At 36.5% G+C, this 26,365-nt stretch overlaps 1 protein-coding gene across 1 annotated transcript; it reads left to right on the forward strand.

The window, feature by feature from the left end:
* The first annotated feature begins 3,289 nt into the window (after positions 1-3,289).
* Positions 3,290-22,725, forward strand: LOC137401578 (vascular endothelial growth factor receptor 1-like). The gene is made up of 8 exons (XM_068088005.1): positions 3,290-3,447; positions 10,334-10,467; positions 14,517-14,742; positions 17,474-17,631; positions 19,638-19,785; positions 20,350-20,498; positions 20,940-21,077; positions 22,152-22,725. Exons 1-8 carry the CDS (start codon positions 3,369-3,371, stop codon positions 22,338-22,340), a joined length of 1,221 nt encoding a protein of 406 aa, XP_067944106.1. The 5' UTR covers positions 3,290-3,368; the 3' UTR covers positions 22,341-22,725.
* The last annotated feature ends 3,640 nt before the right edge of the window (positions 22,726-26,365 follow it).

Here is a 26,365-nt window from a genome sequence, read left to right on the forward strand (position 1 = left end):
CAACCAATCGCCTAGCACTCAATCGCTTTGCAATCAATCGCCTCGCACTCACCAACTCATTCATCCGGAAAGCCGCGCCTGGAGACTCTCGCTGTACTCGAGGCGAAAAAGGTCTCCCCGGCATCCCCAAGTGATGTCACGGCCCCAAGCCTAGCTGTGCTACCCAGCGTTGCCCGGGTAGTAAAAAATGTCTTTGCACAGAAAATTGATTTGTTTTTAACATATAACAACATTTGCCATTTTAACTTTCAAACTACATATCATGAAAGAAGTGTTTTGTGTAGTTGAAATAAATTAAGAGAAAATAAAACAACTGTAAAGGTTTTCAAACCAATGTAAATTTAAAACTTCATAACTTTCAGTGACCTATATCTTTTGATAACGTATAGTGGAACCTCAGTTCTCGAACATAATCAGTTCTAGGAGTTCAAGATCTGAAACAATTTTTCCCATTAAAATAAAAGAATGTAAATTTTAATCCGCTTCAAGGCGAGAAAACAACTTCGGTAAAGTATTTTTTCAACATTTTACACCATAAGCTGTACTTGTACCCGGGTAATAAAAATGTCTTCGCACAGAAAATCTATTTGTATTTAACATATATAACAACATTTGCCATTCTAACATTCAAAATACATAGGTAACATGAAAAAACATGATAGGTAACCTATCATGACAAAAGTGTTTTGTGTAGTTAAAATAATTTAAGAGAAAATAAAAACAACTGTAAAGTTTATCAAACTTTGTCAAACAACTGTAACTTTCAAACTTCATTTCATGAGAAAAATGTTTCGTGCAGGTCAAATAAATTTTAAGAGTAAAATGACTATAAAATGGTTTAAATGTAACAGTGAAATAATTATCAAGTAATAGCTAAATTGAGTCTGTTTTGCTACGATTACAATATGAGAGGATTCGGTAATGATACAATAAATACGAACTGAGAAAACAAAATAAAATTCGTGAATATGTTGAATTAATAAGAACAATTCTTGCATAGAAGTGTGTGTATAAAAAACTTACTGTTTCACCATCAGCTATCCATCAAAACTCTGAATACGACGATACTGGTATGACTATGTGCTATGTAAAAAATCAAATATCGTAGTGTCTTTGTCGGATCGAAGGTGAGAGAATCTGGATGCTATTCCTACTCGAGATAATGAAATTGTCCGCGTGAAAAGTAGTGACCTTAACAGCGATTAGCAATTGAACCTTAAGAAAGCCAGAAATAGAGGTTCACAAAAACGGCATCGTGTTTCTTAGAGTTAATAAAATGTAATCGCCATGTTCTAATATCGAGAGAGTCTATTGTCAATATCGTTTTGCCGAAAACCAATTAGCCCTAGTACGTTGAGGACAAAAAAGCATCGCGTGTCATGAAGCTAAAAGAAAGCCATAGAGTTGTAATTATTACATCATTTTTGTGTGAAAACAGCAAACGATGAATAGGTTATGTATACAAAGTAATAGAGGTATGTACTAACAGGAGATTCCCGTTAATGCGCCCTAGATACCTAGTACCGGCTAATAGTCCGAAAAGTATGATACTCTATAAGGCACACACACACGCACACGCACACAACGATTGTCGTTTATATAGTAGATCTTGAAACTCTACTGGTGCTGTTCGATGTATGGCAATGCATGGACTGAGGCAGCTTTTTGTTGTTTATTTCCAGCGATTGTATTTTCACACAAGAATAAATTATATGAAGACTATTAAATAGATCAAATATTGGCTTAAACTGCAATTCACATGATAAAGGAAATAGAGTCATGCTATTGCTAAGGTGTTGATAGCTTCAGGGCTACAAGCGCAAAAGTTACTTTAGTTGCATATTTCATTAAATTGTAAATGAAAAGAGGGAGCTACTATAGTGAAACCAATCTTTTGTTTTCTCTGTAACTTCCTTTAGACTTTTGAGTTATTGAGCGTGTACAATTGTGACAATTCAGCAAAAAACTTGAACAACAAAAAGGGGAAGCTGTTTCATCACTTGCTCAAATAGGTCTGCCTAACAATCAGAAAACTAACCTTCTATCAGAGTACAGAACAAATCCTTGTAAAGAAAAGAATCAGTTTTATTTCACTGATTATCAAAAATTGCACAATTATCCGGTTCAATCCCTGTGAGGTGAGTTCAGGTAAAATCCTCCCAAATCACTGTCATGCGCTTTTTCACGGGCTTTACAAATGCTGACACAACTCCCAAACTCCGTTTGAAATTCTACTTGAATCATAAGCTGCAGTCTTTAAAGCACCATTTTTAAAAGTGTTTACTTGCATTTGTGAGGATGCTCGCCATTAGCGAATGTCTACCAATATTAGCAAGTGTCTCCCAATATTAGCAGATGTTTACCAATATTAGCAGATGTCTACCAGTATTAGCAAGTGTCTACCAGTATCAGCAGGTGTCTACCAATATTAGCAGGTGTCTACCATTATTAGCAGGTGTCTACCAATATTAGCAAGTGCCTCCCAATATTAGCAGATGTCTACCAGTAATAGCAAGTGTCTACCAGTATCAGCAGGTGTCTACCAATATTAGCAGGTGTCTACCAATATTAGCAGGTGTCTACCAATATTAGCAGACTTCTAACAATATCAGCAGGTGTCTACCAATATTAGCAGGTGTCTACCAATATCAGCAGGTGTCTACTAATATTAGCAGGTCTCTACCATTGCTTGCAAGGGTCTACCAATATTTGCAGGTGTCTACCAATATTAGCAGATGTCTACCAATATTAGCAGGTGTCTACCAATATCAGCAGGTGTCCACCAATATTAGCAGGTGTCTACCAGTATATGTTTTCTTGTGATAACTCCTACACTACCTGATTAATATACTCTCAGCCAACAACTGAAAACTGTGTTGTTTACAATGACCGTAATCCTTGAGCTAACTATTCTGGCAGTTTTCACTTGTTTCTATTTTTTATCAGCCCACACCAGCATATGTCATAACTGGGGGAGTGCACATACAGCACATGAACGCCTACACAGATAGCCTGCTCTAAACATGTGTAGAGACAAATCGTTGATTTTGCTGCCACCCACCAGCGTCAGCTAATTAAACCATTCACGCTGGTAGGTGCTTACATTTGCCAGCCACTCCGCTGGTCAACAGGATATTATTAAGTCATTAATTATGGACTGATGACAAATGGCTAAAATTAGAAATCATTGGCCCATGAAATGCGTTTCATGGAGAGAACGATCTCCACACGGCGCATCGGCGTATAAAACTCTTGTAATAAGCAACTCGTTTCATTTGTCCTTCGCACATCAAGGGAGTACATTCGCACATCAAGGGAGTAGTCTTGAACTCTGTCTACTAAAAGAGTTTCTTTTCTGAAAAGACAAGATGGTGCTTGCTAAAATTCTCAGCTTGCAGCTATTTCTTGGATTGCAAATCTGCACTGCCACTTTTCTTGGATTTGTTGGTAAGGTTTTATTACTGTGGGGTACCTGAAATTTTCCTTTATTTTTTAACAACTGTTTGATGAGATTTGGCAGAGTAGTGCCATTAGTTTTCAGTTATTAAATATTGTTTATGGCTGACCGTTGAAAAGGTTTAAAGTTGAATTTAATTGTTAAACCTGCTTTTAAACAATAATTTTACATTTGTATTCTCCTTGGAATATTTTTATTGGAATTAAGTAAAGATCTGTCAAATTTAAAAATATCTTTAGAAAATCTCACTAAATATGATTCATCGAAAACATGGATGACTAAGGTCTCACACGAAACAAAGGAAAGTGTTACATATTATATATATATAATTTATATAAACAGCTAATATACTGTATATATTAACTATCTGAGTAGGATAAGTATATACTTAAAAATATAAATAGTTAAAAATCATTAAAATAAAGAATACAATGAGGGCCTTCATAGGCATGCCCCCACTTAGTACTTAAGTCCAGAATTTTCAAAATTCTGGACTTTGTGAATCTTTGTTATTTTATACATTTATGTATTTATATTGTACTTGGTATGTTTCAGTTTATACATTTATGTATTATTTATATTGTACTTGGTATGTTTCAGTTTATACATTTATGTATTATTTATATTGTACTTGGTATGTTTCAGTTTATACATTTATGTATTATTTATATTGTACTTGGTATGTTTCAGTTTATGCATTTATGTATTATTTATATTGTACTTGGTATGTTTCAGTTTATACATTTATGTATTATTTATATTGTACTTGGTATGTTTCAGTTTATACATTTATGTATTATTTATATTGTACTTGGTATGTTTCAGTTTATACATTTTTTGTTACTTCAACCTTCAATTTACCATTCCGAATCTTCCACAATACTTTAGATTAGCAAGTTTTAAACACTCTTGTTCAACCCACTCAATAATTCATGATTTCTGTTTCTTCATTTATGTTTTGGTATGTAATGAAAAACTTCATTTTGTCACCGATTACTCATGCCAATAAAAGTTATTCAAATGAAGGATAAAAAGTCAAAAGCGCTTCCAACCTTCAAGTAAGAGTAAAATAACTATGCATGCTTTGATAGACTTGAATTGCTATAATTGTCATGGTAACATCATCTGATTTAACCATTTCAGTAGGCTAGAGGGTCTGCTATCTAACAGCTATAAACCATATGCTTGTTTTCATGAACTCATTGTTTTCAGCATAGTATTAGCAACTCCTTGAGAACCCATTTCCTGCAACAAACTGAGATAAATTTAAAGTTAAAAATTTTGCAACTTCCTAATTTCTATAAAAATCTATGAGGCAGCCCTTCCCACCAAACGAACCACGCTGATTAGATGCAGTGTGATTCATTCGATAGGAACTTGCAACCACAGCCAGGTCTATCAGCTTGCTACAATCTGTGTTGAAAAATATTATCTACACACAGTCATAGCCTCTGGTTCATATTCATAATGCTCATTCACTGCTGAGTGGTACAAGAATCATCCCTGTTTTGCAATAGTTTAAAACAATAAAACTCGCTGTACATTTGTGACATCGCATGAATCAACGGCACAAACATCGGCATGCGTAAAGATGTTATTTATGCATTCATGAGGCATGCGGAATATTCTGGAATGATTATATCTTGAATACTTTTATCGCTATACATGAAACATTGCATTAATAATGGATTGTTGACTCATGTAGACTTGTACCAATATGACTGGTAGAGTGGTTTGTGCTACATTGCATGGTGACTTGTACCAATATGACTGGTAGAGTGGTTTGTGCTACATTGCATAGTGATTTGTAATTGTATCTGACATTGGCAGTCTCTTCTCTAGTAATGTTCCTCCTTTACTTACTGCGCGTTTCTAAAGCTCTGAATATTTAGTATGTTATAATTCATATTAATACTATCTGAAGTTTTCCCTTGTCTTGAATACTCAAAGTTGCTCTAAAATTAACTAAAAAAAGCCATACATTTCATGTCAGCTTTTAGTTATTTTCCTGCCATGCAGTTTATTTTGTAGGTAAATTAAAAATATATTAAAATTCCTCTCAAGTTTGAGTAATTACACAACTTATAGGGAAATTTGTTTACTATTCTTTTCCTGTTATGAAATTATTTTTCAATTCAAAGTTCTATGTAACAAGTTAAATTTCATTTTGCAAGAGTTTCTTCTTAGAATGTAATCATTGAAACATTTTATTATTGTATTATGTCGATATTAATTACAAATTAGTGCCACGTTATTACTATTATATCATATATACTATATATTCTCATTATGAAGGTTTCTAAAAAAGCCTCATAAAAGACATGCCATTAACAAACCTTTACGTCAGTCAATTTTATTTGTGTACCAGTATGGTAAGCAGAGAATTCTCTACCTTTTACAGAAGTGGATGTTGCATTAAGTGAAATTTTTAAACCAGAGTAATAATGCATGTAAATATGCAAATAAATTTTGAATAACTCGACAAATTTACAAAGGCATCAGTGAAGGCCAAGAAAGGTTGTAAGTTAATCTCCATATTGCGATGTACCGTAAAAACTGTATTTGAAAGCCACCATTAACTGAACGCCACTATGGGAGAAGGTTGAAAAGTAGAGCCCTATAGCATTTAACTAAAGACTTTAGAATACTTGACTTTCTATTAAGCTAAATGTAACACTTTATGGTGTGTAAAGTCCATTATTAGCTCATTGTAGTTTTTAGTCTGATGCACTTGCAAAACTGTGCTTGAGATAATCTAATACCTTTGGGCAGTATGGGTTAACACCTGGTTCACAGGCTACCCTCACACCTTGGACAATTATGATAACTGTACCATGATGTCCCATTTAAGACATTGGCGAACTCATGATGATTGCAGGCTCTATTAGCGTACCAGAGGATAGTATGCATGCATGTCCGACACCGTGTCTGATGTTTGTTGCTTCCTAACATGATTGGTGGTAAAACCTATGTTTTAGAGTGTCACACAGACTGCATGTAATTCTACCATCAGTATAATTATGACAGAATCCTTTTTAAATTTAATCTTCCAACCTAAATATTAAATAATACAAGTCTAATATGTGCTCCAGTTTATTGTTGCCATACTATATCACTGTTGCAGCAGCGCAGAAATCAGCAGAATCTATTTTTTGTTTGGGTTTCATCAAATGTATTTAAGTATTACAAAAACCGCTTATATAATTCTGACATTTTAGTTTGACTGGAAAGAGGAAAGAAGCCAAAGTTTTAACTCTCGCCTAGATTCACCAGTTTGTATTGCGCGTTGTGTAGGCTACCAAATTCATTGGCATTATTTAAATGCATGATTGCGGCAAATGCAAATAGAGGCGGTCATATCTTAAATGGAATTTGGCAAACAAACAGGAAAACGCTTTCACTTTATTATATTATTTATTATTTATTTCATTTATTATTTATTTATTATATTGGGGAGTTTTTTACGTGAAACTTTTAAATTGTTAATATCATAAAATGCATGAAAGGCTTTTAAAATATGGTTAGTTTAGCCTGGGTTTTCTCTTAAACACTTATTATGACTAAAAGTAATCTGATGGTCTTTTTGTAAGTACTTTGGCGGCGGCAGAAATTCAGCTGCGCTCAGAGTGAAAGCATCTCCAAGGCCATTAGGTAGACTGCTAGGTAGGTAGACTGCTAGGTAGGTAGACTGCTGGGTAGGTAGACTGCTAGGTAGGTAGACTGCTAGGTAGGTAGACTGTTAGGTAGGTAGACTGCTAGGTAGGTAGACTGCTGGGTAGGTAGGCAAGTTCGAACTATAAAGGGAATATGAATGTAAACAGGATGCTATACCGACAGGTTCTGGTTTTCCCTTTCATCTTACAGAAGTTAACATCTTTTTTATTATCCACTTATTTAAACCAAAGCTTTTCGTCTGGTGTTAGATTAAAAAGCTTTGTTGATTGTCAGCAGCATGACTCATACTTGCCTGATCAAAACTTGCCACCTGTCAGCAGATGTAAACCCACCTATGTGTTATGACACATCATTCATTAGATGTCATTTCGTTGAAAAACTTTGCCCTCTACCAATATTTATCTGATGCAATATTTAAACTGTCCCAAGTGCGGATGACTGATTGTCAATACAGCTTATCAATACCTTTACAAAAGCATATCACACCGAACACTTTGTTGACAACGATGAATAAGCAAATATGAGCTCAACCATCACTCACTTATAAATAATAGATAAGATGTCTGTGTTGTCTAGAGGTCTTTGGCTACAATGGTCAGAGTGATGTAAGCCATGAGGTCAATGAGGAGTACTTGAAGAATTGTAAGATTTCTAAAACCATTTTTGAGATAACTGTGGGCCTATAGGAAAGGCATGAGTGATATTATAAGAATTGTACTCTGGCAGTAACGCCCTCAAAGATTGTACTCTGGCAGTAAAGTAGGCCCTCAAAGATTGTTAGGCATAATAAGCACCTGCATAGTTAATCTGAAACAAATTAAAGCAAGTGATTGATTCAAGTGGTACAGTGAAGGTCTGCTGAGTTGAGTGTTGTGGGTTCAGAGCTCACATACAAAGCTATATTTTTCCCAAGCTCAACCATAGCTTTGAATAAACGGATGGACAGACCATATTATATATGGAGTATATATATATTATGGAGTTATTGTATTATATTCGGTTACTTTAGATCTTCAACTCTGAACGCTACAGCATAAATAGTGATAGAAATGGTTCTTAATTACAGTGAAGTTAAAATAAGCATATTTATTCTTCTGTCACAAACAAATCCATATCGCTCAAGTTAGAACCGAGCAGGTTGATGTGAAGCACCACCATTGGCACTTATATATTTGGACACGCGTATAGCTAATTTTATTTAGGACCAGCCTCCTGGTTTTCTGTCAGATTATTTCTGCACTGCTCAGTTTTCACTTATTCATTCTGTTATTGTTGCCTTCACTTGCCCACACCTGCCCACACCTGCCCACACCTGCCCACACCTGCCCACACCTGCCCACACCTGCCCACACCTGCCCACACCTGGATAATCTGAAAGCTCTCAAGCATAGTATTTCTTTTACGGCGGAAAATAGAAAAACATATTATCAAATAGCCCTGACTTCCTCTTTTACTATTATTATAAAAAGTAGCGTGTGTGTGTGTGTGCAAATGCGTGTGCACAAACGTGTGTGCGTGCTTGTGTGTGCGTTTGTCTGCAGCAGTATTGTGAGGAAACCCTATGTTGTCACTTTGTCTTTGACCATAAACAATCTTCCTTTGGAACCACTAAAGCCCGCTTTGAACACTCTCCTTTATCCTAATCTTGCATCATTACTTTGAACCAGTTGACTAAGGGTCCATGATCAAAGACAGTACGGTTTTTGCAAATGTGGCGGGAGATTAGCTTTTGAAATTTTATACAGAGAGACTAATCCTCGACTACTGAGAATGAGTTATTCTATACAGTTTTATTCAATCTTCAAATTACAAAAATTGCTCGCTTTTGCTGTAAGTGAATAAAATGACATGTTTATATGTGGGTGTCATTTTACAGCATTTTTATTGTTTTCAGCACAATGCAGGCATTTTATTCACTCATAGAGATTTTGACGAGTTGCAGAGGAGTTGCACTGTTTCATATTTCAATAAGCATCAATTAAATTACTCATTCCTTGATAATGACTCATTATTAGGCTGCAGTTTCATATTATTTTTGGTCAGCATATACAGTCAAACATGGATAACTCAAATTTCACGGACCGAGCAAAAGTGTTCAAGTTATCAGAGCGTTCAAGTTATCAGAGCACTGTCACAAGTCCATGTATTTATTAGTAGATACATGTACATACACAAACTATAATATATATCAAAAGCATAAATGTCTTGTTTCAAATTAAATGCTTCTAATGTAAAGTTTAAAGATTTTCTATCAAAAAATATAGAAATTTTCTATCACTTGAGATTGGTTTGTTGTTTGAGGTGATGTGATTGTCAGGACGTTTTTTAGATTGAAATTAGCAAAACTTGATCGCTGTTGAAATGCTCAGAAAAAACCATCTTTTTCTTTTGAGCGTTTTAACCAAGATCAATTTTGCTGATTTTTTTTGAAGTTTATGCGAAGGTCACCTCACTTTTCCTCGCTTCCGAAGGGCCATCGCTAAGCGGATGTTTGGTAAAAATCCAATTTCACCAAACCTTTAGAAAATTCATTGTCAAAAATATTTTGCCGATGATGGTAATAACGGCGCCTATATATGAACTACTAAAAGTTGAGGTTTATCTTTAGGGCTTGGAACAAAGTGAATTCGAAAGCGATAACAACCGTCTCGGTAGCCATTGGGCAAAAAGCTGTTCGAGTTAACAAAGTTGAGGTCAAGTTATCTAAAGCAATTTATCATTACGTGGGAGTGGACCAAACAAAACTATTCGAGTTAACCATGTGTTCGAGCTATTCGACGACGAATTATCCATGTTTGACTGTAATCGCAAGTAGAGGACCAGAGAGAGTTTAAAAAAAACATTTATGTAACTTAACTACTTTTTTTAATTCGTTGTTAATAAATATTTCCAAAACCAAACACATTTTCATATCCTTACTTTCAAATCCTTACTAACGAAGATTTAGCATAACATGTTGTTCTAAATATTCATAAGGTTAGATGAGTTCAGTACACCTTATTAAAAGTATACGGCTGATCAAAAGGATTTCGCTAAACAGTGAGTAAAAAATATTTGCGTTTCTGAAGACAGTTATTTTAACGGAAGCTCAATATTTGCTCCCTTATAGTATCGAACGATTTTAAAATTTTATTAACAAAAAACAGAAACTATAGTAGGTACAACATAGATTAGGCAACTCCTTATTCTGTATTTTTGCAGATGAAGAGGTTCAGAGACACGAAGTAGATGCTTTCATCCCAGATGTCATCGTAAACACTGGTGGAATAATAGAGCTGACTTGTGCTGCTTCAAGCTCTGATATGGTATCTTGGCAATATCCTCGGATGGCGGAGGTAAGAATCTCCACTCCCTTAATAGGTTTTTAGTAATTACCTTAATATTTACAACAAGTTAAAAAGTTTCATGTTGCTATATAATATTTTTGTGTGTTTTTCACAGTTTTCATCGATTTTATAATCTCTGTGGTTCTAGGATCACTTAAAGGTTGACTTGCAACAAAATTTACTTTACAATTATTTGGTATCAGTAGGTTCACCATGTTTTACTTTGCTGTGCTGCAATTCAAAATATGTGGTAATGTGATAAAAAGCTCTTAAAAGCTCAAAAACAAACAGTTAAAAAACTGCCATAGGTTGGAATCCCTCTATTTTGATGATGTACTCAACTCGATGTGGTTATTGTTTTGACAAGCGATGTTATCTTGCGAAATGAAAAGGCCAATAAAGGGCTCAATATAAGCTAGCACTACTTTTATGACAAACACTTTGGATTTTACCCGAAAAGCCCTTATCAAATATGAATACTCGCTACTTGACAGTTTCGTTTGAACTTGGTCTAATCATATAGTCATAATCTGATCATATAACCTACATTTTTTGCCAAATGACGCGAACAATTTCTGCAGTATTTTTCGACCATCACAGGTGACCAACAAGCTCCTCATGTTTATCAGAAGATGATATCCACCTCTGCGAGCTATTGTTAAAAAACTAAACTTGTTTTTAGGCTAGGTTTTGAGATATCAGTGCTCAAAGTGACAGCATTACAATGATAATGAAAAGATGCGTAAGTACAATAGACATGGTTTTATTGAATGCGTGAAGTATATTCGTGGAAATATTTTAACGAATGAGATTGCATAAAAGTGTAAAAGTTTAAAGAGGCTGCCTATGAGCCGTTTTAGGAGGGATTCCAACCTACCGCCATTTTTGTGACGGCTTCGGTTGACTGTTCGTTTTTAGGCTTTTAAGAGCTTGTAATCACATTTTCAAATATTTTGTACCTACAACACAGCAGAGTAAGACATGGTGAATCTTTTGATACCAAATAACTGTGATGTGAATTATGTTGCAAATCAACCTTTAAGGATGTTTCAAAGCAGCGATAACCTTTACCTAAATAATTTTTCAAATTAGTGAAGCAGTATTTTCTCATATATTTTATGATTTATTTACTCATTTTAGTAAAATTTCTGTTGCTCAAAATAAAATTGTCAACTTTTTTTAATTAGGCTCAGTCAGATAGTAATAGCTCTTCTCTCTGATTAGATCGTTGTATTGAGAAAGACAAAGGTTTTGAGAAATTTTTGTGAGGCATATTTAAGGGGCCAACAGCAGCCCATTGCAAGTGGCTGTTGCTTGCCCCAACTCCTCCAACCTCTTCTCTCTTTTACCTTCTTTCCTTCCTCCTTTTTACCTCCCCTCCTCCTCTTCTCCCACCACCTCCTCCACCTCCTCCTCCTCCCCCTCCCCCTGTTGCTGCACGAGTTTTATGGCAGTGATTTATTAGGCTTAACTGAACTGATTGAGTGCTTTGCACCAAAGACCTACTTAAATCATGACACAATAACTGAGTCATAACTATAGAAGAATCTCATGACTCTACTGTACTGATGTTTGGTGGAAATATTGTTGATATTGCTGATCAAGGTCAGTAAGGCGAACAGTGCTGTCTATAAATAAAAATAACAACTGCTGCTTTGACCAACAATCACAAACCAAGTTTATAGTTGCTAAATAACCATAAGAAGGAATAGCAAATACTTTTATTATGTTTCCAAGATGGCCGACGCATAAGTTTGTGTCATCCGCAATATGGAAATGGCAAAAACTCGCAGGACAAGGGAGTTGTGTTCCCTCAAATCTTTGTGAAATGTTTCAAGCTTGCGAGAGATGGAAACACCGCTTGCAAATCATACGTCAGACAAAGTTGTGCAAGTCAATTGTAAACATTTATCACAATTTAGTCGTTCCCATTTCGAACACGTGTTGCTGAGTGAAACAGGAGTGCACCATTATGATCTTTCATGTAGAATTTTTTTTTTAACAAAGCACCCGCACTGATCTGCAATATGCTGAATAAAGTGCTGCGCTGTAACTTAAGAGGCTCTCATTTCCACATCCACATCACCCGCGCTATGGAAACGTTGCGTGCTGATGTGAAATGGTGCGTGCGACAATGCAATGAACTTTCTCATACAAATGTTGGTCAGCTGACCATTGAGTCATTACCAACAGTTGATCATATAGTCATTTAGGGTTAAGAACCGCTATGGAACTCAGCCAATTCATCTGTGAAGAGTTGTTATTAACAGCATAAATCACTTGAACGTATTCGTATGAGTCCATTTTGAACTTAAATATCAGTGAGAGTTTGTGAAAAGGCCAGGGCGCGGTGAGTTTGATAATCTCCCAATCAATATAATCCTGTTATGACATCAGTAAAGGATTACCATACATCCAGAAGTCGTTCTTTCATGTGGAGACTATTCATGAGATGTCTTTCCTTCAAATTGCAGTGACTTCTAATTCATGTAGGCTACTGCCTGCCTGTTATACCGCAAGCTATACACCCCATGCTCTGCACCTTGACCAACCTAGCTATTGCGCACATGGAGCCTTCATCAATCATTTTTAACATTGTGTTTTTTAGTAATTGTCTCACTTGATGAAAATATAAAATTCAATTTTAAAAAAGACGATTGATATTTGAACTTAGATCTGCGCAACAATTCACCAGCGTTGCGTTTCTGGAAGATTATATACCTAATCAGTTAGTGGAATGATTGACACCCTAACAGGACAGTTGATACTCATGGAAGCTTTGCTAACCACCAGTTGGGTCATCGTCAGTTAACCCAGTTAAGCCATTTGCAATATTACACTGATATTAATACCTGACTTTGAGGGAAGTATAGATGTTTTAGTCATTCAAACCTCTTTGAAGCCTCTGAAAAATCCTTTCGTTATTACATTACTGATGGCAGTAGAGCAGATGCTTTCACAAGCGCAATACAATGCAGTCTCACTTCAATATATTGCTTACATTGGATCACTTTCTTTAGAAAACTTGCCTGCTGACTCGGTGCTCTGCCTCTACTACAAATTATAAAGGACGTGTATGGCCACTCCTCTAGTAATGCATTTAATGTGTTTAGATGGACAAAAGTTTGATAAAAACATACAAAATAAAGAATTGACAGCAAGATATTTTATCAAACCTTCTACTGTTCAATCACTAAATATCCTATAGGTATATATCAATGAAATGGAATTCGCCCTGGTTACGGGCAAACAATTCCCACTTCGGCAATTGGGGTCCTTTTCCCAGTGATTATTTAATCTTGTTGTCTTACGAGCCTATGTTAAAGATTCAGTAGCAATAACCAAAGAACAACACCACGATCAAGATCAAGACAAGTCGAATTATTATTAAGCACCATATAGATATATCATATAAACGTTAGCTTACCGGGGTTACCAGGGTTACCGTTAATACAAAATATCGTAAAGAAAAGTCGTTGAAGCAAATAAATCACCGAAACACACATGAATATATTATATCATCATCAAATATCCTACAGTTTCAGTTTCTAAGTTTGTCATATATAGCAATTAAAGCAGCATATAAGTGCGCTTCCAGTTGATATGGACTTTTCTTTAGCCAATGATAAACATCAGGAACTTATACCTTTACACAGCATTAAGAGGAAAACAATTGGACAATTTTGAATGAAATCCTTAAATCATTGGAAGCAGCATTGTCTCTGAAGCTATATTTGAGGTTTTATTCCAACCATCACTAGCAAATACAAACATATGTAAACAAAGGTGTACTACTGCAGCTTAACTGTTATAGCCGATGGCGTAACGAGAGGGACAAACAGGCAGAATGAATATTGGCCCCATTTTAGAGAAGTCACTTCTTTTTCTTTTAATTCTGAGCATTCTAAAATCAACTTTAGTTTTAAAAAGTCTTAGTAGTCAGATCACTGAAAACAACAATCAAACTCTCAAATGATAGATAAATATTTATATTTTTGATAAAATCTAATAGCTTCTGATGCAATCACGTCTATAACCACAGTCATTTTCAATTGTAGGAAAACTCAACAGCTGTAACTGAAGTCAGCTTACACACAACCAACAGCGATGGAGAGCTGATAACTCCCTACTACACTAGCAAACTTATTCTTGCAAATGTTACCCGCGAAGACTCCGGCGACTACAAGTGTTTCTGTAATGGCGCAAAAATGCTGGAGCACTTTTATGGGTCGCACCTTGGACGAACCCTCATCAGCGAGTTGACTGTCTATGTCTATGTTAGAGGTAGGTCCTGTTTAGTTACACATGTTTGGAATTCCTTCGGAATGATTCAAGTCTAGCATGAAATCTTCTCCAGATGTGGCTGGCTGTCATTAAGTGTAACAGCAATTCTGTGTTCTTGAAGATGCAAAATTTAAAAAACTAACAAATGAAATAGCTGCAGGGGTTGTTATATTTAACTCTCTCTGGTAACAAGTGTATAAGCAGTCCTGAAGTGTCTCGTGTACACTCCGAGCCTATTACCAACAAGATTTGACTTTCAAAGCAAAAAAGCTGCAATGACTCACCTCCCAGTTAGTGTAGATCCCAAATAAATATGCATTGAAAAGCTGAGAAATTTCTCTGCAAAGTGATATTTTTCGCTTGCAGATCTTATAATCTGAGTTTCGATTTGTTGCAGTTGGGAACTTGTTTTAACATTCTGAATCCGAATGCATTTTGGACTTTGTAAATATATTTGAAAATTTTGTATGAAAATTCATTGATTGATTCATGTTTCTAACTGTGCACAGGAAATATTTGGCTTTTTATCTGTAAAATATACAAATAATGGCTGGTGTGAAGAACTGGAATGGATATGATGAACACCCAGCAAACGCGTGTCACTCATCATAAAATAATTGTTGTGATATTCTATTGGTCTGCATAACCATCCGGTGCAGAAAATAATAAACATCATGGCTGTGCAATGAAAGTTTGCTGGTACTTAGGCTATTTCTGAAACTTGCCATAAATCTATTGCAATTTAATCGAAGCTTTGAAGTCTAATTGGCAACAGGGAAGGGTGGGAGGAATTTATGACACGACTCTTACTGAACTCTGCAGATAGTGATCTGCACTTAACTACAGGATACAGTAAATATAGTATCTACTGAATCAGCCCTCTGCTCGCTATCGGCCAATCAGCCAATCAGCATGCATGTATGGCAGCGCTAGTTGGTACAGCGAAAGGCAGCCTGTTAAGACGTCATCACAGCACCGTTAACAAATAGATTAGTGAATGGGACAAACATCTGCTTGAAATTAATAATAACCGTAACAGTAGTTCTTGTTGCATCAACCTTGTGTTTGTTTACATGTACATTCTCTGTTCTGTATTCTTAGTAAATAAAACTGCGTCTTCATACGTCATAAGTTAGTCATTCCTAGAGTTCTTCGGTGCACCCAGGATTCATCATTTGAAGGATGTATTTTTACTGTTCTTATCCTTTATTCAACTGATACAATAAGTTTTTCAGATTGTGATTGCTAGAGTGGCACCCAGTCTGTGTTATTACAATATATCATGTATTATTCAGCCCTAAATAATATCAAAATTGTAGATATTTTATTTTAAACTGCATTCGACTGCGTACCTGTTTGGAAAACTTACTGCAATTTTTGTGTAAGGTTTCAATGGAATCTAGCAAACTTGGTTACCTATGATCAATATTTTTCTAACTGTAAAAATACCGACCTGTGAGTATTTTTTGAAGTAAAAGAACCTGTATGAACAAAACAGTGTCTCTACTTAGTAAAAACATTAAACTGCATGAAATCGTGTGAATCTTTTTAGCTATCTGGTCAGCAAACACTTAATATTTATTTAGAGCCAACCAACTAAATTACATTTTGACTCTTCAAGAGCGACATATTATTTTTTGTCAAAATAATTGAAATAATGAAAAAACTCAAAAGCGCTTACAGCCTTCAAATAGTTGTTTAAGTTACTAGGAACGTAAATAGTAGAGAGCCATGTGACCGCAGACCAGGTCGAGGGCTTTCCTAGGCCTGCCCCGCAAGTAGGTAATCAGCTAGACAATTCTAGACTTTTTGAATCTTGTTTATATTATGTATTTCCTTAATGTTTATATTATACTTTGTATACTGCAGTTTATAAACATTCTGTTAGCCCAACCTACAATTCAGTATCTCAACTCCTCCGCAGTATTATCAGATTACCAACTTTAAAAACACTTTTGTTTGACTCACTCAGTAATTCCTAATTTCTGTCTATTCAATTTTGTTTTATATGTAACGGAAAACATCATTTTGTTGTTAATGACTAATGCCAATAAAAGTTATACATATTATTTAGATAGACAAATGATAAAGGTGAAAACAGTTACCACCTTCAAACAAAAGTAAAACAGTTTTGTATGCTATGATAGATTTTAATTGCTATAATTGTCATGGCACCATCAAAATGTGGTTGAAACAGTTTAGTAGGAGTTTTACAAAGTAAAAGCTATACACGATGAACTCACTAAACTCATTGTTGTCAACATCTGTTTTGGGATTGTTTCACTAGCAATACTCTAACATTATAGCAACAGTTTCACTAGCAATACTCTAACGTTATAGCAACAGTTTCACTAGCAATACTCTACCGTTATAGCAACAGTTCACTAGCAATACTCTACCGTTATAGCAACAGTTTCACTAGCAATTCTCTAACGTTATAGCAACGGTTTCACTAGCAATACTCCAACGTTATAGCAACAGTTTCACTAGCAATACTCTAACGTTATAGCAACAGTTTCACTAGCAATACTCTAACGTTATAGCAACAGTTTCACTAGCAATACTCTAACGTTATAGCAACAGTTTCACTAGCAATACTCTAGCGTTATAGCAACAGTTTCACTAGCAATACTCTAGCGTTATAGCAACAGTTTCACTAGCAATACTCTAGCGTTATAGCAACAGTAAATGCAGCAGAACAGACTGTAAAATCGTGTTAGTCTGTTGTTAGATAACAGCACATTGTTCAACGGAGAAAAGCAATCAGAAAGGATGCCGGTTACGGGAGTAGTCTCAGGCACAGTGGTTTTCCCCTGTGGTGTGAACCACCCGAATGTGTCCATAGAATTGGTCAGGGAAAAGGGCTACAACAGGCAGAGTGTAATTCCGGTGAGTCGCTTAGCATCTTGTGGTTTTTATTCATAGATAATGACCTATGCTGGTACTAATGCCCGCTGCTGGCATCCTTGCAAATTGCTGGCATTGCTGGTAGAACAGTCACAATATTTGAACAACATGTTAGCTTATATTTAAATATGGCAGCTTTCTACTCCTGTTGGTGGTTGTGGCACTAGTTCATAGTCATCGGTGTAAATGGTGTTTGGGTTTTTAAGTTGTGAATTACTGAAAGCTGTTTTATTCACATGATATTAAGACTTTTTATTGGAAAATAAAAAGCATGAATGTTTTAGCAGAGCTGACAGTTTATCGCTCTATTGCCAGTTTATCGCTTTTTGTTGCATGCATTTAAAATATGCTATAGAATCTTAGAGATAAGTTCTGTTAAATAGCTGGAGTGTTGAACTTGCAACTAAACACGCATACCTCATAACATTCAATATAATGACACAAGGCATTTAGCTCCGCATATCTATTATTATCATCTTTATGAGCTTTAAAAGAGCACTGGCCAATAAAAACCTCCCTCAATCAATGAATATTATTGTATTCAGTCGTTGCTAATCAGTTACTAAAGAAGTTCAATGAGTTTAGTTGGAAGTGTGCAGTTTGGTCATTACAAAAAATCTTTGAAAGACTTCTTGGTGAGGTGCTTAAAAAATTATTTTCATTGCCTTTGTTCTAATTTCTGTTTAATTTCTGACCTCTTCACCTCTCAGTAATATACTAGAGTTGTTAACCTAGCACTAAATTTATTTTTATATCAAAATATTTTCCGTGTCATTTTTCTGCGCAGTGGGTTAACTTATTTCTCTAGTATACTAATTTGGTACGACTAAATTTTGTGGTAACAACTGCAACCCTGTTTTGCAGTTGACACTTTTCAGGCTGTGATATATCTAAATATATCATAATATATATATATATTTATGTATATACATGTATATCTATATATATATATATAAATATATATAATATTATATGTTTATATGTATTTATGTATATATATATACACATATATATTATATATATATATATACAGTCAAACATGGATAACTCGCCCACGGATAGCTCGAACACATGGTTAGCTCGAATGGTTTCTTTGGTCCGTTCCCACGTAATGATAAATTGCTATAGATAACTCGAACTCAGCACTGTTAATTCGAACTGTTTTTTGCCCAACGGCTACCGAAATGGTTGTTATCGCTTTAGAAAATCACTTTATTCCAAGCCATAGAGGTAAACCTCAACTTTTCGTAATTCATAAGCGTCGTTATTACCACCATCGACAAAATATTTTTGTCAACGACTTTTCTAAAGGTTTGGTGAAATTTGATTTATACCAAACATCCACTTAGCGATTGCCCTTCGGAAGCGAGGTAAAGTGAGGTAATCTTTGCACAAACTTCAAGAAAAATCGGCAAAATTGATCGTGTGTAAAACGTTCAAAAGAAAAAGATGTCTCTTTTTTAGCATTTCAACAACGATCAAGTTTTGCCAAAGTCAATCTAAAAAACGTCCTGGCAATAACATCACCTCAAACAACAAATCAATCTTAAGTGATAGAAAAATCTCTATACTTTTTGATAAAAACGTTTTAAACTTTACATTAGAAGCATTTAATTTGAACCAGGCCATTTGTGCTTTTGATTTATATTATAGTTTGTATATGTACCTGTATCTACTAATAAATAAGTAAATACATGGACTTGTGACAGTGCTCTGATAACTTGAACGCTCTGATAATTCGAACACTTTTGCTCGGTCCCTTGAAGTTCGAGTTATCCATGTTTGACTGTATATATATATATATATATATATATATATATATATTATACAAACCAATAGATTCAGCAATTGGCCTACTTCAAGATCATGTTGCCTAGCAACACATTTCATGTTCAAAAGACAGTGTTGCAGCTGCTCTTTCTGTCTATATTCTCTATATTAACAATAATAGTTGTTGCTCACCATATCATAATTTATATATATTTTAGATTGATGGCAAGAAATATCAAATTGATCTAAAGACAGGGTTCACAGTAACTAATCTTTCTATCAGGGATGCAGGGACGTATGCCTGTTTAGCCTCGATGAATGAACACTTTGTAGATACCAGGCAATTTTATCTCCATGTTATGAGAGGTATGAGATAGTTCCTGTAAATATATATTAAGCAAGATGATGCCTTTGTTGTTAATTAAATATTATCAATTTTTCTTCGCATTACCATGCACTAGTTTATAAGAAACAACTGAATCACTTTGTTTCCATTCTTCAAATGGATTCGTAGTTTCTCGCTGCCGATGAACTCCTACCCTATTGTTTCAACGATTCGTAGTTACACTATAGATCTTTTCCAGATTTTCAATGTACCCCTCCAAACCAAAATTGTTACAGTTTTATAGCTTTTTTGGTCAAAGTCACTTTGCAATTAATGCATAGTCAACTAGTTGCACTAACTAATCCATAATTCCTCATCACTATGTTGAATTTTTTTAGCCAAGTATTATGTATTTGAATCTATCAGCTGCGAGTGTTTCTATTATTTCAAATAGTGCTTTGACACCGAATGCCTTCGCATAAAGTTTTATCATTTTCATGATTTTTAAATAAAGCAAATCCGAACCCACTCGAAGCACGGAAAAACAGTTACAGAAAGCTATTTGACTATGTTCTTCCATACAGTCCTGTCACTCTTTCTTACAGCGCGTCCATTACTCCAAACACCACTGCTGATTGGTCCAGCTTCTATCTCGGTAGGCCTATCAACAAACTTCAAGTGCCAGGTGGCTGCTGGAAGAGATCAAGTGACAGCAATTACCTGGTGGAGAATAATTAATGGCGTCGAGGAAGAGGTGAGATAAGACAACTCTAAGTATTGAGGGTTTGATCAAAGATCTCTGTACAGTTACTTTCTAAGTACCCTTCTCGGGCTGTATTTCATAAACCAAGACATTTAAACCTAAATTACAAACCAGATAGCTTTAAACAGATTGCGCTATACGCAGCCCAATTTACAGTAATGTATTTTCAAGGCCATTTTGCCCTATTTCTCTTTGTCAGCACTTTAACCACAAAGTCTACGGCCACACAAAATGTACGGCCACACAAAGTGTACGGCCACACAAAGTGTATGACCACACAAAGTGTACGACCACACAAAGTGTACGGCCACACAAAATGAATGGCCACACAAAGTGTACGACCACACAAAGTGAACGGTCACACAAAGTGTACGGCCACACAAATGAATGCGCAGAGAATCACTTTAACAAAAATAAAAGTTATTTTGCTAGATCGTGGGAAGTTCAAGAGTAACAGTTGAGGAGCCGTTACTGTCGGAGTCTATGTGCAGCGGTAACAGAAGCATGTGCAGCTTCAAAAGACAGCTGACGAGCAATGGAGGGCTGGCCAATGAGAGCCAATACATAAGAGTAAGCATATATTAGAATTTATCACTCATTTCACACTTGCATTATCATGATAATCAATAGAGCTGTACTAAATTTTGGAGTAGTTTCCTCTTGTGCTGTTACCAAAGTTTAATTTAAGCGTATTTTTGCACATGTTGTTCATTTTTAATAGCATACTCAGTCTATTACGTTCCCAGAAGACCATAATTAGCTTTTATGATTATCGTTTTATATGCGCATACAAATGCAGCCCAAAAAGGGCATTAATTTTTAATAATTTCTTACTTAAAGCCCATAAAATGAAGAGAGATTTACGACTAAAAAATTACTCCGTGTACTACATGTAGTACACGGAGTAATTTGTGGCTTTTGTGCTAAACAGCAAAATAATACAACTGAAAGTAAAAAATGAATTTTGTAAAAGAGCTTTTCAGTTGTAATTTTCAAGAATATATCAAAATTGCTAAAGATAATTTTCTCTGTTTCATTGGGCGCTACCAACTAACATTGTTTGCTTCCTAATATACTTGAAAATAATACAAATAATTCTTTTTTTTGTGTTAAAAAAGTGTAAAAGCTTTTTAATGAGTTTCCCTAGCCGTTATCGTGCCACGTTTAGTGGTTAGATTCCGGGCTAAGATGTGGCTCAGAGGTCTAAAAATCTGACCTACAAACGACAGGTTGGGGTTCCTTAAAAAGGTCACTGGTGACAGAAATGACATCCAACCTCAAATAGCTCTCCTCAGCTGGGTATGTTTCTCATCATCAAAGCTCTCTTGCCACCGGACTCAGGCATGTCCAGCCATGATCATAGAGCCCCTGTTTGTATAACACTGGCTCTTGAAACACGCGCAGCTTCTGTTTGCAGTAAACTAAGCAGACATCATACTTGATCTTCGAGATACTGCTACACATGGCAAGGGCGAAGGGCGTAAACTAGTGTAAAGCACCAAGTAAATAGCAGGATATACAGAGTTTGCATTGTTCAACTCTCTGAGCCTTTTTCACTAACTTTGCTCATCAGCTTGCCCTGAAAAAAATTTCTAACTACATGTATAAACACGATAATAAGAGTTGTTTCCTTTTACCTTACAGCTAACTGGACGAATGAGAATACACAATGCGGAATATTCCGAGGAAGGCAGTTATTTGTGCAAAGCCTGGTCTAGTGGGCTGACTCTCAGCAGCAATGTGATAGAGTTGCGGGTTAGCGGGCCGGCTGTCATCATACCTAATAATAACAACAGAAACGAAGAAGAATATAGTATATTTGAGGAAATATAAATGATAAGCCACATCTACTGAAATGTAGCATAAAGGTCTAAAAATAACAAGCTGATGAGACCAAATTGTTATAATATGTATATTTATATAAATAGTTTTCTACTAGAATACGTTTCCACTTTTTAATTTTACCCTGAACTATGTAAATACGCTTTTGTCGATGTATTAGGACTACCAATCATTTCTGGAGAGTTGCCAGAACTACAATCTCAGCATTAACTAGTACTAACTCTGTATATGAATAACTGTGTTTTATTGTTTTAAAAATTTTACTGATTTGCATTTCTGGAAGCAACTGGGTGAGGTATAAATATTAATATGACATGATTTTTTATACATTAATAATTATTTATCAGAGAATATACGTGTGGATTTTGGTTTAAAATGTGAGTCATTTTTGAGCAATTTTCTGTAATCAGCAAACTAAACACTTTTCCGGTTTGCAATCAGCTTCAATCAATATAAAGATGCTAAAGTGAATATTTTAATCTTTTAATTGCCTGTCCTTTTGTCTGTCTGTCTAAAGCAACAGTTGGAGGTTGAACAGACGGATTGAACTGAACAGGATATGAAAATGCAATATTCCAATCTACCATGCAGCACAATACCACCTGCACCAATCACTTGCCCTCCTATTGCTATGAATGATTGTGAGCATACTTATTCTCTGCGTTTTATTGGCACATATGATTATCTTTCATTGCACTTGAGACTGCAATGGTACTAGCTAGAGTAGAGCTCACCCATCTCTCTGAAGCAATGATTGGAAGCAGGAAAATAAATTTCACTACACAGGATTTGAACTCTTGACATGCAGCTTGGTGAATCACCACTCACACACTTGCCTCAAACTGTTACCTTATGCCACACACACACTTGCCTCAAGCTGTTACCTTCTGTCACTCACAGCCCCGCTTCAAGCTGTTACCTGGTGCCACTCACACACCCACCTCAAGCCGTTACCTTCTGCTATACTCACAGACCTGCTTCAAACTGTTACCTTCTGCCACTCACACACCTGCCTCAAGCTGTTACCTTCTGCCACTCACAGACCCGCTTCAAGCTGTTACCTTCTGCCACTCACACACCTGCCTCAAGCTGTTACCTTTTGCCACTCACACACCCACCTCAAGTTGTTACCTTCTGCCACTCACCGACCCGCTTTCAGCTGTTACCTTCTGCTACTCACACACCTGCCTCAAGCTGTTACCTTCTGCTACTCACAGACCCGCTTCAAGCTGTTACCTTCTGCCACTCACACACCTGCCTCAAGCTGTTACCTTTTGCCACTCACAGACCCGCTTCAAGCTGTTACCTTCTGCCACTCACACACCTGCCTCAAGCTGTTACCTTTTGCCACTCACACACCCACCTCAAGTTGTTACCTTCTGCCACTCACCGACCCGCTTTCAGCTGTTACCTTCTGCTACTCACACACCTGCCTCAAGCTGTTACCTTCTGCTAATCACAGACCCGCTTCAAGCTGTTACCTTCTGCCACTCACACACCTGCCTCAAGCTGTTACCTTTTGCCACTCACACACCCACCTCAAGCTGTTACCTTCTGCCACTCACCGACCCGCTTTCAGCTGTTACCTTCTGCTACTCATACACCTGCCTCAAGCTGTTACCTTCTGCTACTCACAGACCCGCTTCAAGCTGTTACCTTCTGCCACTCACACACCTGCCTCAAGCTGTTACCTTTTGCCACTCACAGCCGCGCTTCAAGCTGTTACCTTCTGCTACTCACAGACCCGCTTCAAGCTGTTACCTTCTGCCACTCACACACCTGCCTCAAGCTGTTACCTTTTGCCACTCACACACCCACCTCAAGCTGTTACCTTCTGCCACTCACACACCCACCTCAAGCTGTTACCTTCTGCCACTCACAGCCGCGCTTCAAGCTGTTACCTTCTGCCACTCACACACCCACCTAAAGCTGTTACCTTCTGCTACTCACAGACCCACTTCTAACTGTTACCTTCTGCTACTCATACACCTGCCTCAAGCTGTTACCTTCTGCCACTCACACACCTGCTTCAAACTGTTACCTTCTGCTACTCACACACCCACCTCAAGCTGTTACCTTCTGCTACTCACAGACCTGCTTCAAGCTGTTACCTTCTGCCACTCACACACCTGCCTCAAGCTGTTATCTTCTGCCACTCACAGACCCGCTTCAAGCTGTTACCTTCTGACACTCACACACCTGCCTCAAGCTGTTACCTTTTGCCAATCACACACCCACCTCAAGCAGTTACCTTCTGCCACTCGCAGACCCGCTTTCAGCTGTTACCTTCTGCCACTCACACACCTGCCTCAAGCTGTCACCTTTTGCCACTCACACACCCACCTAAAGCTGTTACCTTCTGCTACTCACACACCCACCTCAAGCTGTTACCTTCTGCTACTCACACACCCACCTCAAGCTGTTACCTTCTGCCACTCACAGACCCACTTCTAGCTGTTATCTTCTGCCACTCACACACCTGCCTTAAGCTGTTACCTTCTGGCGTTAGGAATAATTGTGAATATAGCTATTACACTTGATGGTCTCTCATGGCACACTAGACTGACATGGTACTAATAGATATAAAAATGAAAGGTGATTACATGCATGAAGGATGGGTTTGAACACTGCCCTTCTGTTTGCTGATCTATTTATCTCAAGAGAAATGGCTAGTTGTAATATAATCCCCCTTCATTCTCTTCCAGCTTTCGACATTCATTAGAATCAACCGCTTATAGGTTTCTTCTGTATTGCTGTTTCATCTATCCCACTCAGGTCACTTGTAGCTTTCTTCGGTGTCAATAAACCCATTTAGGGGTTTCTTGCATTATCTTCAATGATAACTCACTTCTTAACACCCTTCCTTTACCACTCCTCATTGCTTCAAGCAGCGTGTTTATACCACCTTAGCGCTACTAATCTTACACGAAGGATCGACTATATAACAGCAGAAAGGGTGAATGCTTTAACCCTCCACTTCAGGAATTTATCTTGAAATAAGCAGCTGCATGCCGTGCACCAAAATGCAAGGTCATAAAATAAAAGAAAGTTTAGTGGCCCTGTCAATGTATCCATAACCGATTCAATGACCTAACACAGGGCAATGAACTAGTTGCTGTTGATGGTCAACGGAACTTGTGCTGAGAGTACAGTAACCTTTTAGATTAATGAGAGGTCAAAGAAAAACAATAAAGCTGCCTTCACACCATTTGATTTACAGACCCAGTTTATGTGGCTGATATCTGAATTATTTTATGAGAGTTACCAGCCCAATTTTTTCAATTCACATTAAGAAGAGTTTGAACCGGAAGCAGGTGATTTTGCCAGTTTTATTTGCAGGGTCAGATAACTTTAGTTTATATATTTTAGTGAGTCAAGATTTACATTTTGTTGACTCTCCTACAAAAACTTTTGTGAACATTTTTTGCGAGATACCAATTATGTTGCACTGCTCTGTTAATTAGTAATAATAAATAACTATAGAGGGGACGATCTTTTGTTAACATTATTTGTTTCAATTATAATGGCATAGTAATTGAAGCAGAAGGTTACTATCAACAGAATTAGTACTCAGGTTTAAAGCTATGACAAGAGACATGCACAAATTTGAAAACAAATATGGCTTTCACTTCACCTCACAATGTGTGATTTGCTGTGAAAGTGGTTCCATTGGCTGCTTAAATTGAAAAGTTATCTAGAATCGTTCACCGATCACCACAACCTGATAAAATTCCTCTCCTATTTTAAAAATTCAATTAAAATTCCTCTTTTAACAATAGCTTAATATTTTACGATTTTTATATATAGTTTACTTAATAGCAGTTTTTATATATTTAATATATTAAATATATGAATATCAACCTGTGCAATCGACCTGTGCAATGATTGACTCCAAATATTGGTTTTCAACTGTTTGTTTTGTGATTTTTGTGTGTTATGTCCTACAGGACTAGGGGTACTTTCATTAAATTTATGAGCAATTCAGTGTTCGTTCTGATGATGTTTCAGCCGTAACA

Source organism: Watersipora subatra, chromosome 8 (genome assembly GCF_963576615.1).
Source record: "Watersipora subatra chromosome 8, tzWatSuba1.1, whole genome shotgun sequence".
NCBI lineage: Eukaryota > Metazoa > Bryozoa > Gymnolaemata > Cheilostomatida > Watersiporidae > Watersipora > Watersipora subatra.